Source organism: Cibotium barometz, chromosome 31 (assembly GCF_041138505.1).
Source record: "Cibotium barometz isolate CiBa-2024 chromosome 31, ASM4113850v1, whole genome shotgun sequence".
Classification (NCBI taxonomy): Eukaryota; Viridiplantae; Streptophyta; class Polypodiopsida; order Cyatheales; family Cibotiaceae; genus Cibotium; species Cibotium barometz.
The window spans coordinates 28,586,487-28,602,710 of record NC_141076.1 but is presented as its reverse complement, the minus strand read 5'-3'; the positions used below and the strand labels follow the sequence as shown (position 1 = coordinate 28,602,710).

At 44.1% G+C, this 16,224-nt stretch overlaps 1 protein-coding gene across 1 annotated transcript; it reads right to left on the bottom strand.

Moving 5' to 3' along the window:
* Positions 1-213: 213 nt before the first annotated feature.
* LOC147620706 (17.6 kDa class I heat shock protein 1-like) lies at positions 214-1,575 on the bottom strand. The gene is made up of 2 exons (XM_086824980.1): positions 1,400-1,575; positions 214-634 (listed from the first exon to the last, which is right to left on the bottom strand). Exons 1-2 carry the CDS (start codon positions 1,500-1,502, stop codon positions 375-377), a joined length of 363 nt encoding a protein of 120 aa, XP_086681106.1. The 5' UTR covers positions 1,503-1,575; the 3' UTR covers positions 214-374.
* Between the last annotated feature and the right edge of the window lie 14,649 nt (positions 1,576-16,224).

Here is a 16,224-nt window from a genome sequence, read left to right as displayed (position 1 = left end):
GCTCGGAGATCATCCCCAACCATGATCCCATCTTCAAAGGGTCTTCAATACCCTATGTGAGATAGTCATTGAGGCTAGCATAATTCTTGCAATTTTAATGTAAGACTAGGATTTCTCCTCGTGTGAACCCCCCCCCCCAAAAAAAAGGAAAATGTTTTTTTTTTGCAGATGCCACTTTAAAACATAACTTCTCACTTTATAAATCACGCTCAAGAGTAATATTCTCAAAATGTTAAACCAAGATGGCTACTGTTATTATTATTATTGGAAAGAGCCTTGTAGTATAGAAACCACTCTTTACGTGAGGGGGGGGGGGAGCCTTATAGTATGGAGAGGTACATTGGATGAGTGTATAGGTGATGGAGGAGAGATGCTTAAAGCTTAGAGATGATGATGTTTCTAATGAAACGCTTCTTCTTGGGCACAGTCACCACGAGGATGCCATCTTCATCATAGGCAATCACCTCGTCCGATTTCACATCTCCCGGGAGTTTGAATTTGCGAAAGAAGCTTCCAATGGGCCTCTCCTTGATGCGCCAGGTCCCATACAATCTCTCCGAGTCTTTGCGCACTCCACTTATTTGTAGAGTGTCTCCACCAACCACTTGCACCTTCACATCCTCCGTTTTCATTCCTTTAAAAAAAACACACACACAACTTGCTCTCAACAAATGCAAACATTTTGACCACTTAAGCTTGAATCAAATTATGTGAGACCCATTCATTAATGGCATGGTCAATTAGGTTATTAATTAGACGAAAAAGAGACCTTTTTCAAACCTTAGGAATGAACCTTAGAAATTAAGATAAACCTTATAAATTTAAAAACTACAAAAAGAGAGAAATAATTAAGTGCACGACACTCAATGCACTCCAAACACAAACTCCTATCGTAGGACTAAGCACCCCAAAAAGAAGATATTTTTACAGAAATACTTAAGTGCACGACACTCAATGCACTCCAAACACAAACTCCTATCGTAGGACTAAGCACCCAAAAAGAAGATATTTTTACAGAAAATACCCTAGGATGAAACTTAGAAATTAGGATGGCCTTAGAGAATGAAACAATGCAAAATCTCCCACGTTTTGGAGGAGAAAAATAATGGCATTGTTGTGAGTGCTAACACAAAAGGCTCACAACATAGGATTAGAGAGAGAGAGAGAGAGAGAGAGAGAGAGAAAAGGAATCGACAAAATAAACCCCTAAATAATTATTGGGTCGCCATTAATTTGATTAAGTAGTGGTCCTCGCTACTAATTGGATCAATGGCAAAGAGCAAACCTTAGGATAAACCCTGCAAAAGTTTCCAAATAATGAAGCACGCAATACATTTTCGAAGACAAATTAGAACCCCAATTGGATTTTGAGATATGCTAATAATTATTATGAATTAACCTGGCAAATCAAACTTGAAGACGTGAGCGTCATCGTCTTCAAACCAGTCCACGTCCAGGCTTCCATAATTGGAGCTGTTGGGGTTATCTTGGAGGTAAGACATGGTGTGTGTGTGTGTGTGTGTGTGTGTATTGCTAAGCTTAGGAATGAAGTTGAAGGTGTGGGAGCTGAAGGCAGGATGAAGTCCAATTTATACAAACACAGGAAGCATCTTTCTATACCCTTTTGTTTCTTAGACTCTACCATTGGCATGAACCTTCGCTTGTGTTATACGTATACCCATCTGAGCACCGCAAATGAGTGTTTTGGCCGCTTTGTTGTCTAAAGTCCACGGAACCTTCTTTTTTCTATATTAAACGTACATGGATTTCTCTCTCCATGTCCCTGCTTTAGCTAAAGCCTGCTCTTCATTTCTCTCTTTACCAAATACTCGTGGAAGCTTCTCTTTCACTCCAAGTTATCCACCTCACATGGTTGATTCCATGTCTCTATTTACCCACACCCTTCCCAAAAATTTTATTAAAAAAACCCAAAAACAAAACAAAAACAAAAACCCCACATGTCTCTATTTACCCCTCCCCCACTCTCCAAAAAAACCCACCTACTACAAGCAAACCTTTATGAAATTGCACTTTCGTCATGGTCCTAGGTCACCAGAGTCTAAATGCCACCTTTTTAATAGAAGGAATTTTGTGACAACTCACCAATTCAGGAATTCTTTGCCTCCAAACTAATGTGTCCAATTTAAAATGATTCATATGTCACATAACATTGGATATTCGCCAACATGCTGATGTGATTGATTCGACAAGTCATTTCAAATGGCTCCCCATAACCATGACGGTGAGGAATGGATGGGTCATGCCTAATGAAGGGAAAAGACTCCCCATGATCATTCCCTAGTCCAAGAATACCCATACATTCCCTCACTAACTTATCCTAAGCCTAAACATTATTGCTTAGGAAAACTGGAGAGCAATAGGAACATTATTTTTCACCCCCCAAAAAAACATGCATGTCCATGGTTGTGTGTGTGTGTGTGTGTGTGTGTGTGTGTGTGTGTGTGTGTGTGTGTGCCATGCACGCACTATAACATTCTAAAATTACAATTATACTCTCTCTCTCTCTCTCTCTCTCTCTCTCTCTCTCTCTCTCTATATATATATATATATATATATATATATATATAATTTATTAATATACTTTTATTTAAACTAAACTGAATAATCTAGAGATATCATATACTTATGTTACATATCCTGATGATTTACCTTACATATTCATTCTTTTATATTACTCTATAAAAATACTATAATTTTAATACAAGTTATAGTATGTATATAAAGATTTTTTTCCAATTAAAGACAAAAAACTTAGCCACATGATATATAACATTAAATTTTAGTTTACAACACATATTCTGATATAATATGTTGTTACATCACGGTAGCCACCACCATAGCCAAAGAGGGCCAAGAGCTCTAGTCACCACCCAAATGTGGATAACACCACACTCCCAGGAACTTATATGGGTATGCTCGCCCATAAGCGTGCCCGACTGCCCAAGTGCTCCAACTTGGGCGCCCTCACCCCTAGACCCCGGATGCACCCGTCGTCCGCACTCTGGCATATAGACTCCGCATCCAGTCGAGCTCCCATGTGCTGTTACAAGCTACATGACATTACCCCCTCTCCTTCTAAACAGTTTTTGTCTGCGAAATGGCAAACTGGGGAAAGTTGTTGGTAGGCATATATAGTTGTTCTCATTTGAGACCTTTTCTGACCTATCCTTTCAGTTAACAATTTCTCATCGGTACACAGCACACCTCGTGTTCTAGTCTTTAAACCTAAGAATTCTCCTTGGTTCATGTGGAAGTACGGTAACTCCAAGGACTCAACTACAACTTTAAGACAAACTATGTTATCTTGGTGATACATTGTTTTCACATGCCACTGACATAAAAAACTAGGTGTACTTAAGAGCTCTCCGGCAACTCAAGTTTGTATACTACGCTACCAACCATTTATAAACTACGCTACCATGCTATGCTGCCAACTATGGCAAACTGGGGAAAGTTGTTGGTAAGCATATATACTTGTTCTCACTTGAGACCTTTTCTGACCTATCCTTTCACTTAACAATTCTCATCGCTACATAGTACACCTCTGTGTTCCAGTCTTTAAACCTAATAATTCTCCTTGGTTCATGTGAAAGTGCAATAATTCCAAGGACTCAACTACAACTTTAAGACAAACTACGTTGTCTTGGTGATATATTGTTTTCACATAAAAAACTAGGTGTACTTAAGAGCTCTCTGGCAACTCAGGTTTGTATACTATGCTACCAACCATTTGTAAACTACGCTACCATGCTATGCTACCAACTTGTTGACTCTTCTCCTTGTATAGCTCTACGGACATAGGAGATCTAGACTAGAGTCTATAAAACAACATAAATGGAGAAAATCTAGTCATCATCATGAACAACAACAAAAAATAGATTCCAAAAGTGAGATACTCCTCTCCACTAGATTATTCATCTATGCACAAGCATATGCTCTAGAACCTCGTTGCGTTTTTAGTTTGACCACCATCAATCTACGGATGCTTAAACTCATTCTTCTACTTAGAGTGATATTTAACCTTTGACGACTATCAAACTTTCTATCTCTACCCAATGCTATATCTGCGAGACGAGCAAGCCATATAGTTTGTACAGATGTTTGATAAAGACCATTTCAAACTTAGATGTTTTCACATCTAATTAGTTGGCCAAATGTTGACCTTTTTACTTTTCCCTTCAAGAAGAGTAGCCACCACCCCAAAGAGGGTATTAATCACTTTGGTTAACATCATTTTTCAAGCGTGGTTACGCTTCTTGTAATCTATCATTATGTAACCGCACAAAGTGCTTATTGAGAAAAGATATATGAGATAACCGAGTAGTGTACGGCTTGTGTAATGCCGGTCGTAGGAATGAACTAGATGAACATAGAGCTAGGAAGCCAATTTTGGGCCCCCAATTGTAAATGGGCGGCTGGCCATTGTAAAAAATGAGTTCATGTATATAAATAATATGAAAAGGGACAATCCCATCTGTCACAATTGAGTCTTGCTCTCTCTCACTCTCTTGTTCTTTTTGTTTCATGCTTGTGTTTGTGAATGCTTGCTTGCGTGTGTTTGTGAATGCTTGCTTGCTTGATTGTTGTGTATTCATGGAGTGGATGGTGTTAGTCTAGCTTCTCTTATCTTCTCCCTTCTCTTGTCTTCCTCTCAAGATCCCTCTTGCATGCACATTGGCATTGAGTGGAGGTAGAGCTCTCCATAGCTCCCTTCTTCCTTGATCATTATACCTAGCTTGTGGATCTCCACTTGGGTGACACTAGTGGTGGTGGAGTGAGCCCCTAGCGGCCTCACATAGGGGAGTTAACCCTCATTAGGGTTGGCTAAATGTAAGTCTCCAAATCGACCCTTGCATGGCATCATTCTCTTCTTCTCTTCCTCTCTTGTGCAAGCTAGTATGTTTTGGTTAACATATTTGGTGATGCTGCCGAGAATAAGCATTTAGCTTAGGGTCCTCCATACATTTCACTTGCTAGAGCTATCACATTGCACGGTTGGAGTGCAAATCCACCGGTTGTTGCATGTTGGATGTGTTTGTTTTCTTGTAGTTTGACTTTGTTTACTCTTACCATGGAGTAATGGATATCAATGGAGCATGGGGAGCATCAAAGTCTTCATCGGATGCGGGAGACATAAGTAGTAGGTGCTTGAACTTTACTCTTGAGATTCATGCAATTTTTGGTTTTGTTCAACATTTGTTACGGTTTTGCACAATTAGCTTAATCCTCTAATTAATTTCAAGTAATTAGGTTTTCTTAGGCATTCTAGGCATCATTGGGTAGCTAGAGACTAGCTCTAGCCTCCTACAAAAAGAAAAACTCAAAAAACATTTGGAAAAGAGTTAAATTTTCACTCTAGTCTAGTTTCTGAGAAGCGTATGGCCATACCCTTCTGAGTGCCATGGCCGTGGTAACTTTCCCACACCCGTTCAATTCCCCAAGGCATATCTTCCACTATCTCCAGCATTAAATTAAGCAAAGGGCATTTAAAAAGGAGTAAATTGCATTAATTAAGTATAAAGTGCATTAAACAAGGGGTACAGTTGTACTGTTAGGGAATTTCAGTGGGTAGATGTCAGCACCTACATAATTAAAGATCCCTTTGAACTAGAAGCATATAACCTTACCATTTAAAGTGTACGCCCATACCATCTGGAACATACGCTCGTGCCACACCCATTCCATTCCCTTGTCAGAAAGCGTAAGCCCAAGTCTTCTTTGCGTTCACCTGTTCCTTCTGCCACATCTTTCGTTTTTGCAAGCATACGCCCATACCATCTAGAGCATATGCTCGTTCCATTCATTTTCCCACAAGCGCATGTCCGTTCCTTCTTAGCCACGCCCGTAAAGTGTACGCTCGGTGCCATCTTTGACACGCCCGTACCATTTGGAGCACACGCCCATGTCCTCATCTGAGCATATGCTCTTACGTTCTTGAAAGCGTATGGCCATACCATTCCCACAAAAAAACAGATAGAGAGATTGTCCACAGGGGGGTCGAGGACTACTATTCCACACATTCATGCACTTACGCTCATAAAAATTGGTCTGAAACAACCCTCTATTCGATGATATAAACTCTCCTGCGCTCCCTCGCTCATAAGATCATACCCATTGGTCAACACATAGCTTGGAGCCAAACAGTGTTAGTCTTTGACAGCACCAGTGAGAGTGAGGATCATCCCAGCAGCACAGGACAAATTACTTGTGACCTAGAGACAAGAGGATGAGAGGACCACATGCTGAGTCTATGGACATCCCACGTGTCCTGGAGCAAGACCCAACATCCCCTATCCATTCATAAAGAAGCCTTGCTTTGTGCTTTTTCCTAGGAAATGCATAGTCAAACGAGTCACATCCTAGGGATAGAGGTATGGGAAACCAACCTAAAAGAGATCCTACACCACCTCTAAATCCTAGAATGGAGATAGGGCAAGGTGAAAGTAACCAAACCTAGACTCATCCATGGTGGAGGGCCATGTCCACCTCAAGAATGGTCGATTCATAACAAGCTTAGATACCAATGTTAAACCCAGGACAAGAACCATCTCTCCAAGGGCCTGAAACATCCTATCAGAGATAAAGGGCCTACCCGGCCTCATCATATCAGCCTTGGACACCAATGTACTAGCAATACCTATCTCGGGGAGCATACCCAGGGTACCAGATGGGGCCATTTGAAGCATAGCCCAATCCTTTCATGAGACAAGGACCCTAAATGGTCTATTATCCACCCGGCCTAGCTCCCCCACCTATTATTCCACAACCAGCACCCGCTCCAACCATGACAGGGCTCACCCCCTGAAATGTTAAGGATAGCCATGGAAATAGGGAGGGGGTAGGTGCTGTCTCATGCCCCCAACACTAACCGAGCTGCACAAGGGCCCAGAACAGAGTGGAACAAACTCACTAACATCTCTAAATTGATCACCAAGTTCAATGGGATTGGATACCCCATACCACACTTAAAGATGTTTAATCATATCTACGAAGCATTTGGACATGTGAATGACCAAGTCAAAGTGAGTGTCTTTGGCCTCACCCTAGATGGCAAAGTTAGCCAATGGTTTAGGTCCTTGAAGATATAATATAAGGCCACCTTCAAAGCCTTGAAAGAGGCCTTCAAGGTTGGATACTCCCGTTAAAAAACCCGATGGAGTATCATTGACACAACGTCAAACAAAAGGATAGTGAAACCATCTGGGACTACTTCAATAGGGTAAGGTGTAAACCACATATTGGTTAACACATTCCTATTACAACTATGTGTGCATACTTATGTAATGGGCGCCTATGCTATATCGTAAATGTCGTCATTTGATGAGGCAAATGCCCTAAAGATGCTCCCAAGTATTGAGCTTCAAAGGACAAACACAAGAGGATCTTGGTCAGTTGGCCAAACCATACAGAAAAGCCTTGTAACTATGTTTTGGGTGCCTCGAGTAACTTACTCCCGAGCGGCCTAGTGGGAAAAGGCTTAGAACTATATCTTCCATTTATGAAATAGAAGTGGAGTTTTCTCTCTCTCCCTCTCTCTTGCAACTCTAATCTAGCATGTGTGGTGTGCTTAGGGTTAGGATTTGGGAGTGATTAAATTAGTGCTAATCACTTGTTCCCTCTTGCTTCCTCTCTCTCTCTCTCTCTCTCTCTCTCTCTCTCTCTCTCTCTCTCTCTCTCTCTCTCTCTCTCTCTCTCTCTCTCTCTCTCTCTCTCGTGATTAGGCTAACCAACGTGATCCTCTTCCCGCGCAGATCCCACACGATCTTTGTGAGAGAGCTTGCATCACCCGTTGGATTAGAGCAACTGCCTCAGTGTGAGACAACAACGAGTGCGAGAGGATGGTGGTGAGTGATGAGTGGCTATGGTGAAGCTCTTGAGCCATGCTTGAGGTTGGCGAGGATAGGCAACTTCCCACAACATGGTTAGAGTAAGCTTTCCTTAACATTTTTGGTGTCGTTTGTCGGTGGGGAGCGCCATCCACTACTTGTCTACGCCATCTTTGATTCGAATCCGATGATGGAGCCCCCATAGCCCGCCGGTGCCAGGTAGGCTCTTTGGCATGTGGTTTTTTTATTTTTTGTTGTATTTTGATGTTTTTTTTAATGTTTTTGTTAAGATTCATGTATAGCTTTGTGTTTAGAGTAGGATATCACTTGTTTAAGTTAAAAAAACTTGTGATTTGGGTGATTAGAGAGCCTAATCAAGAGGATTTTTACTTAAACCTAGACTCTTTTTGTTAATTTTTAGCTTAATCTTTTTTTTTTTTCTTAATTCCTTTGCATAGGTAGATTAGCATTACTAGATAGAACACTAATCAAATAAAAAAACTAAAAAAATCATAAACTATCTCTTAATTTTTACTAATTCTCACTAAGATATTGATTAGTGTCATTAGTGGACTTAAAGAGGAAAAAACTAAACAATTGAGCCTAATTACTTGTAGTTAGACTAATTGGAGTGGCATTAGTATTCTAAACACTTGCCTCGACTCAAATCTATGCTTAGTTCACTCCAATTAGGCCTTAATTAGCAAGAATTAGCACTAATTTGGTCTCTTTTATCTAATTCTCTCTTTTTTGAGTGGATTAATTAGTGAAATTATTTTGGGATAATTACATCTTTGGATTAACATAAACATTACTAATCCACCTCAAATCTCCATGCTTAAACTCCTCACCAATTAGGAGTAATTTGAGGGCAAAGAAGAGGGTTAAGGAGTAATTTGAGGGCAAAGAAGATGGTTAAGGAGTGATTAACAGTGGAATTAAGAGAATTAATTTTTAGTTAAGCTAGAGTACCTCTAAATTAGTTGAAATCCACTAATTTAGAGGTATCCTCTAAATTTAGCCCTATCCCACCCACCTAGCATTAAAGGAGGGGTCTTAGTTATCTCCCACTTCCCTTCCCTACAATTTGGACTCAGCCTTAAAGGCAAGGCAGTGTAATGGTTCCAATCCTTGGACCCTCTGCACAAAAGCGCTTTCAATGCAGTGAGGGAGGCATTCATTCTCAGATTTACACCCTACGGGCCCAAATGGTGCCCCGTCATCTGACTGTTCGAGTTGGAACAAAAACTAGAGGAAACATTACGCAACTACATCACACACATCAAGTACATTCACGTTGTGCAGAGAGGGAAAATTTGAGTGATAAAAGCAATTAATGGACCGTTTCCTCTTGGGCTTGCACAATCCAAGGCTTCACAACCACATGTTGGTCAAGGACCCCTCTACCTTTGATCAGGCCTACAATTGGGTGATCTTTGATCCTAGTTGGCAATGATATATTTAGGCTAATGCTATTAATTAATTAATGGGACTCTTACAAGCCCCATTAATTAATTGATGTATTAAGGTTAAAACAAAGGTTTGAACCTTAATATATCTGCCCACCAACCTCCGCATACAAGATGAGATAGTTGGAAGGGCGGAGATAGTCGTGGGCAGAGACAGAGAAGCGGCATGAACACAAACACTACAAAAAAAGAAGCCGTGGGTGCAAGAGAGAGAATTGATGAGATAAATACGCGCGGGAGAGAGAGAACGCTGAGAGGAGAGAGAGAGAGAGAGAGAGAGAGAGAGAGAGAGAGAGAGAGAGAGAGAATTGATGAGATAAATACGCGCGGGAGAGAGAGAACGCTGAGAGGAGAGAGAGAGAGAGAGAGAGAGAGAGAGAGAGAGAGAGAGAGAGAGAGAGAGAGAGAGCTTGCTCTTCGCATCATAAGCGAGAGAGAGGCGACGAAACAAAATCTTTGGAAAACTCCCATGAGATCCCACCAGCCTCCAACTGCTACATGTCAAAACCAAAAAAAAAACCTTTCTAACGTTTTTAGCTTACACCTATACTAAGGTTCAAGTCTCCTCTCACTCTCTCACTAATTAATTAATAGAAAAATTGAATTTTGGTCCCATATTCCACGCAATTGGCCACCGCACCAATGCCACTCCTCAACTCATTTGTAACATTACCTTTCTCTCCTCCCGGGCCCCAAACCTTACTAGTGGCACCACACCAAGCTAACTACTCGCACAAAGCGCCACCCTGGCCTTCTCATGTGCCCATCTTTCCACTCCAACCGTTGCCTTTCCAGGCAAACCCCATTACTTATAGAAAGATCCCAACTAGGTCCATTGCTAAACCTGTGGAGCCCATGCACTCTGCCATCCCCAAGGCACCCCTACCACCTCATCTTCCTCTGTTGATGCCTCACATGGACCCTAAACCACTTGTGCACACTATAGGTGCACCCACAGGGAAACCACCTAGACTTCTGTGTTTCCTCTGCCACCATGAACCCCATAGAGTGGCGGCGGACTGCCCTCAAAAGAAATGCTTGCCAATGCAACCACAATGTCATGGTTATCAAATTGACCATTACTATAAGGATTTCCCTTTGAACAATCAGTTTCTCATTCCATAGTCGAAGTCATGTTGTCCCTCAATGTGTTGAGCGTTCAGCATGGAAAGATATCCACTGTCCCATTGAATGTTGTCACATGATTGCAGGCCAAGCTAAAGAAGGCCACATCCCAAAAAGAAACAATGCTCTAAGCACGTTGGCCATGGTGACGATCGGGTTAGCATCCGCACGGGCTCAACAAAGGCCACATCCCAAAAAGAAACAACGCTCTAAGCACGTTGGCCATGGTGACGATCGGGTTAGCATCCGCACGAGCTCAACAAAGGCCACATCCCAAAAAGAAACAACGCTCTAAGCACGCTGGCCATGGTGATGATCGGGTTAGCATCCGCGCACGGGCTCAACAAGGACCACATCGTCCTCCTTTGCAAGTGATGATTGTGCCGAACCCCCCCCCCCCCATGCAACCCACCAAAAACTCACCAAATGGGAAAAATGGCTAGCCACATATCCCAATGCCATCCTTGAGAAGCAACGTCTTCAAGAGGCCCAAGCACTAGTAGAGAAATACCAGTCTCAACTTGAACTGCCATCCATTTTCGTAACCTTTGACCCCATACCGAAGTGTTTGCCGTTGAACCTAAAATTCTACACCGGGTCCAGCCAGAGCGCCTGCAACCGCTCCAGGCTGAGGAAGATCCGTTCGCCAACATGACACTAACAAATGATGATTTTTTCCCTCATGCACCTCCTCATCCTCCTATGCCTATTACACAAATGGTCAAGCCCAAATCCCATGTTCACATTGAACAACTCGATGAGAACACTGACACAAAGTCTGACAACGCACACCAAATTTGCTGAGGAATTTTATCCTCCTACTACAACTACCTCTCGACCTCCACACCTATAAAATAAGGACCAAATTGAACTTCCATATACTATTGCTAGTCCACTCTATGATCAAGGCCCCACCCCTCAAGAAGCCCGTACTCATCACAACGCAACCTGGTCGGCCTCTCTGCCTTGCCAAATCCAAATGCCCATTGGTACCTTGTTAAAAGGTAGTCCAAATTTTTGGAATGACCTTCGGGATTGGATGGAACACAAACTACAGGCTTATGTGGACGAGGAAGCCCCAGATTCCTCAGATGAATCTGAGCCCCATCATCCAAACTTACTCCATCACCACCACCCACAAACCAAAGGCACACCAACAATTCGAGTCAATGGACAATACTCTGAAGGTGATGACACAAATGTAGCATTGCCCATTTGCGTCCTATAGAGATGAATTCCACCACGATTAACTGAAACTCCTTGCTACACTTGACACCCTACCAGATCGCAAACTCAGCACACAATTTGTGCTCCCAAGCAGCCAGACCATTCATGAACCCTATAAGGCCATTACCTCAATTAACACCTTGAGTGTAAGCGTAGCTCCACAACCTACAACAACCACCCTACGGGTTTGGATAGATTTTCCCTTTGGAAGAAATATGCAAAGAAAGCATGCCTTATTGTCTCCCACAACTAGCCATAATCTTTTGCCATGGGAAACATGGGTCTCTCTGGGAAAACCATCTCTAAAAACTGCCCATGCCAAAGTTCAATTACCTAGTGGCCAACACTTACAAAGCCTTGGGTCTTTTACACAAACTATACATACTATATGTAACCCATTGGCTTGTAAGTTCTATGAGGTTCCCATAGGTGAGACAAAAGAAGCAGTCATCCTTGGAGGAAGTTGGTTCTAGAACACTACAAGTACAATCAACTTCGCTAACAACACAGCTACCCTCAAGCTTCCCGAAGGCAAGATAACAATGATCCTCTCTGGGATGGGGAGTGACCTCTGCCCCCATCGACTGCTTCCACAAAGGGTACCCCCTCACCTCCCACAATGACTAGTAAGTCTTCCACTACCCCTGCACTACCACCAGAACTCAACCCACCATGCATATGGTTATGACTTCTGATCGCTCGAGACTGGTCTACAACGGTGACAAGCCTACATATATCCTATGGTCCACCCTAATCTCATATTCTTGGAGGCATGAAAAGCTCTTGGAAAACCCACACTAACAAAAGAATACACATATTCAAATTTCACATGAAATGCCGTTTAATGAGTGTTGGGTCTTTCATTCCTAACATTTCTATTGGAAATAACCAATTGGAGTGCAGATTTCATGTTATAGATGTAGGAGCACTCCAAGGCTGAATTATCATTGAAAAAGAGTGGATTGATGCCACTTACTACTACCAAATCAATTGGCGTGAAGAAATGGCCACCATGGAAATCAACGAAAAAAATGCGCCATCTTTTTCTGTCCCCAAGAGGAAATCATCCACACACCCTCACCCTCAACTACCCTTCCACCTCATGCCCCCTCCTCATCACCAACAGTCTCCCCTATTCCCTACCCCATGCCTCACCAAAGCCAGTTGATCGGCCACTGTTGACACCACCCACCAATGACAAACAAGCCTCGTCGTCGACATTGCCCCTCAACTCTACATCCTCGACCACCCATACTGCAAGCACCCCGACCTCGTATCTTTATCATGATAGTCAATGGTGGGTGCCAAAGAATCTTCTTACCGCTCAAGGATTCTATGATGACTACACAGAACTATGGATCCTTAGAGGGCCATCTCTAAAACCCAAGTGCAAAAAGAAAACTAAGCCAACAAACCACTAACCCTAAGAGCAAGATTTAACATTGGCTAGTCCCCAGCCACCTACTACAAGCACAAGGCTACTATAAAGGCAACACTTGCCTCTGGCTACCCAAGCATGCCGCCTATGCTCATTCCCCAAAACATCTCCCCAAGAAGCTGCAACAAAAGGTCCCACAACCACGGGTTAGACAATCCCAAGCACAGCGAAGCCAACAGCGATGGATGCCTACTAATGTTCTTCAAGCACAAGGCTTACATGAAGGCAACACACACTTGTGGCTCCCCAAGCCACAATCAAAAGCCTCTCCTCTGTGTCGACAACCACCTCATAGCTCCAAGCCTCATCAATAAACAAGCCCTGCAAGCCTCACCAACCACGGGACCTTCATCACTCTCGGCAGCGTTGGGTGCCCAAATGTCTCTTAAAAGCCCAAGGCTTCCATGATGGAAATTCCATCATTTGGCTCCCCAGGCATACCCCTCAGCAATTTGTACAAACCACACCCACCATGCTAGTACCTGTCCAATCGACAAAGATGGTTTGGCAACCAAAAGGCAAGCAAGTCCCCTCCTCCTCAACAAAATCCTCTAGACTTGCCCACACCCAACCCATGGGCACTCCAAATCTCAAGTCACCCAACCCTTTCAACCCACGGAGCCTCATCCACGACACTCCACCCCGCCCCTCGACTTCGTCTCACCAAACCAAGGGGCAATGCTACAAATGGTTGAGATTATCCAACCACTCAAAGATACACTCAAAGGTAAGCTCACAAATCTAGCCAAATGGGCTACTCATTACAAAACCCTCTTTAGGAGTGTTGTCCAATAAACACCTGTCAAAAAAAACAAGATTCTCTAGGCTGTGTGACAGCCACTTTGGAGTACTAGAGTTATGTCATAGTTATAGCTATAGCTCATATAATCGGGTTCACACTATAGACTAACCACCTTGTATATTGTAGGAGAGTACTTTCCCTTATGTATACACTCTTATCTTTTAGTTATGTTGTTGTAGAGAAGAGAAGAAGATAGAAAAAAATTCAGCCATATGTCGGGCGTTTTTCTGAGACGTCTTTTTGGCTTGTGTACATATGGGTGCATGGCAGTTGTGCAGAGGTTGGCTTTGAAAGCGTGTGCAGGTGTTCAGTGTGGATGCTTTTGGTTTTGGGCTGGTTGCAGGCCTGTCCGGTGAGCGGTTTGCTGGGTTGATTTAAGCTGCTCGGTCGTCTTGAATGAGTGTGGGCGTCCAAGTAATACAATGGGCACAAGAGTTGCAATTGAAGGTGAGAAAAGCATGGGCAAATATAGATGATAATGGCCAAGGTAGTATTGTGGGCATTGGATGTGAAATAGAAGGTATGGTGGGTGGCCATCCTTAGGCATTAGGGAAATAATAAATAAAATAAAAGGAAAACGTTGCCAGCTGGTGACGTTGGCGTGGAACGTTGAAGGGCTGCCAACGCGACGTTCCAGAAGCATGGGAAAGCTGGCGAGTCGGCCAGCTGTTTGCAGATAGATAAAAGCGAAGGCCGTGTTGTTTCAGTGGGGGGCTTCTCGGGCGACGACTGCTGCAGGCGACAGGCTGCTGCAGATGCGATATTGGTGGAGCGCAGCTGGTCGAAGTAGATGGGCGGCAGAAGTGTGGGAGCCTCCCCGTGTGCGGGTGAGCATAGTGCGCAGCTGACGTGCTGGCAACGGGAGTTGCAGATGCGAGGGTTCTTGGGCGCAACAGCAAAGGAGACTGGAGACGCCGACAACTGAAGAGAGTGTGGGCGCCAAGTGGTCGTGGGCTGACAGGCAGAGGGCGTGAAGACGCCAAAGAGGGAAGTGTAGCCGCTCTGAAGAAGGTGGCTGCGACTGTTTTTTGAAGAGTTGTGAGATAGCTGGTCAAGGACTGACGGGTGACAGAGACTGGTGGGGCCTCTAGTGTGAAGAGAAGTGGAACGTGGAGCGCACAAGCCGACGTGTAGATGGCTGACAGCGTGGGGAGTTGCCGCCCAGGAGCTGCTGAGGGCAAGGTGCAAGGAAAGAGTGGGCCGCCTTGCAGAGGCGTGGTGAGAGAAGAAGAGAAGTGGGCTTGTGGCTGTGGACAAGTGACAGGCAGGCTGGTGTGGGCCGCCTAGGAGACAGGGCTGTGAAGCAGGGTGCCGAGTGAAGCACAGAGAGAGGTTGGTGTTGCTGCTTGGTGGTGGGCCGGTAGCAAGGCAGATAAGCTGCCTGGGTTTGTTGCGGGCTGACAGAGGATCAGCACAGGGACAGAGAGTGAGAGAGATGATGTGTAGCTGCTGCTGACGACACATGCAGAAGTGATGGGCTGCAGAGGACTCGAAGGTTAGCTGGTGTGGGCGCCTTCTGGAGCGAGAGTGGCCGGGTTCATTCTGGTGTGGTTGGTACAGCAGGCAGGCGTGTGATCATGTGGTGATCGGGGATGTGGTGTATCCTCGGCTGACAGGCCTGAGTGAGTGTTTTGTGGGTTGTGTGAGTAAAGCTTCTGTGTCGGGAGAAGCTTGTATGATGTTTTGATCTGGAATATATTGCTGGGTGTTTGCTTTGGTCTACGGTGCCCCTGTTTTGGGCTGTTTGTCTGGCATGGGTTGGGTGGTGAGTGCGAGAATTGTTCCAGCCGGTGGCTGGTGGTGCCCCCGTTCGTGTGTGTTATTCCAAGTTTGCGAGGTGGAAGGGCTGTAGAGGCAGGTTCTTTCTTCTTTTTTTCACCTCACATCCTTCTGGTGCCCCCACTGAGGAGTGGCTCTGGCGTTGTTTTGTGCCTAGAAGGGCGTGTGTTCCACTGAGGAGAGCTCAGGGACTGGTACAGGTTGTCATGATGTGGTCCTATCCGGAGTTTCATGGCAGGAAGGGAGAAGATGTGTGTGACTTTTTGGAGCTGATGGAGTTGGCATGCATTAGCAATCATGTCACAGATGAAGAGCAAGTTCTGAGACTGATAAAGATTTTCTTGAAAGGAGATGCCCGAAGCTGGATGAAGGGTTTTGAAGCACAGGATGCTGGTGTCTTGACTTTGGACAGGTTGAAAGAAGGCCTTTTGGAGCGTTTTCAGCAAGTGGAGGATTCTAGTGTGCTTTGGCAGGAGCTGAGCGTCTTGAGACAGGTACATGGGCAATCACTGGATGATTTTGTGAAGGTATTTACAT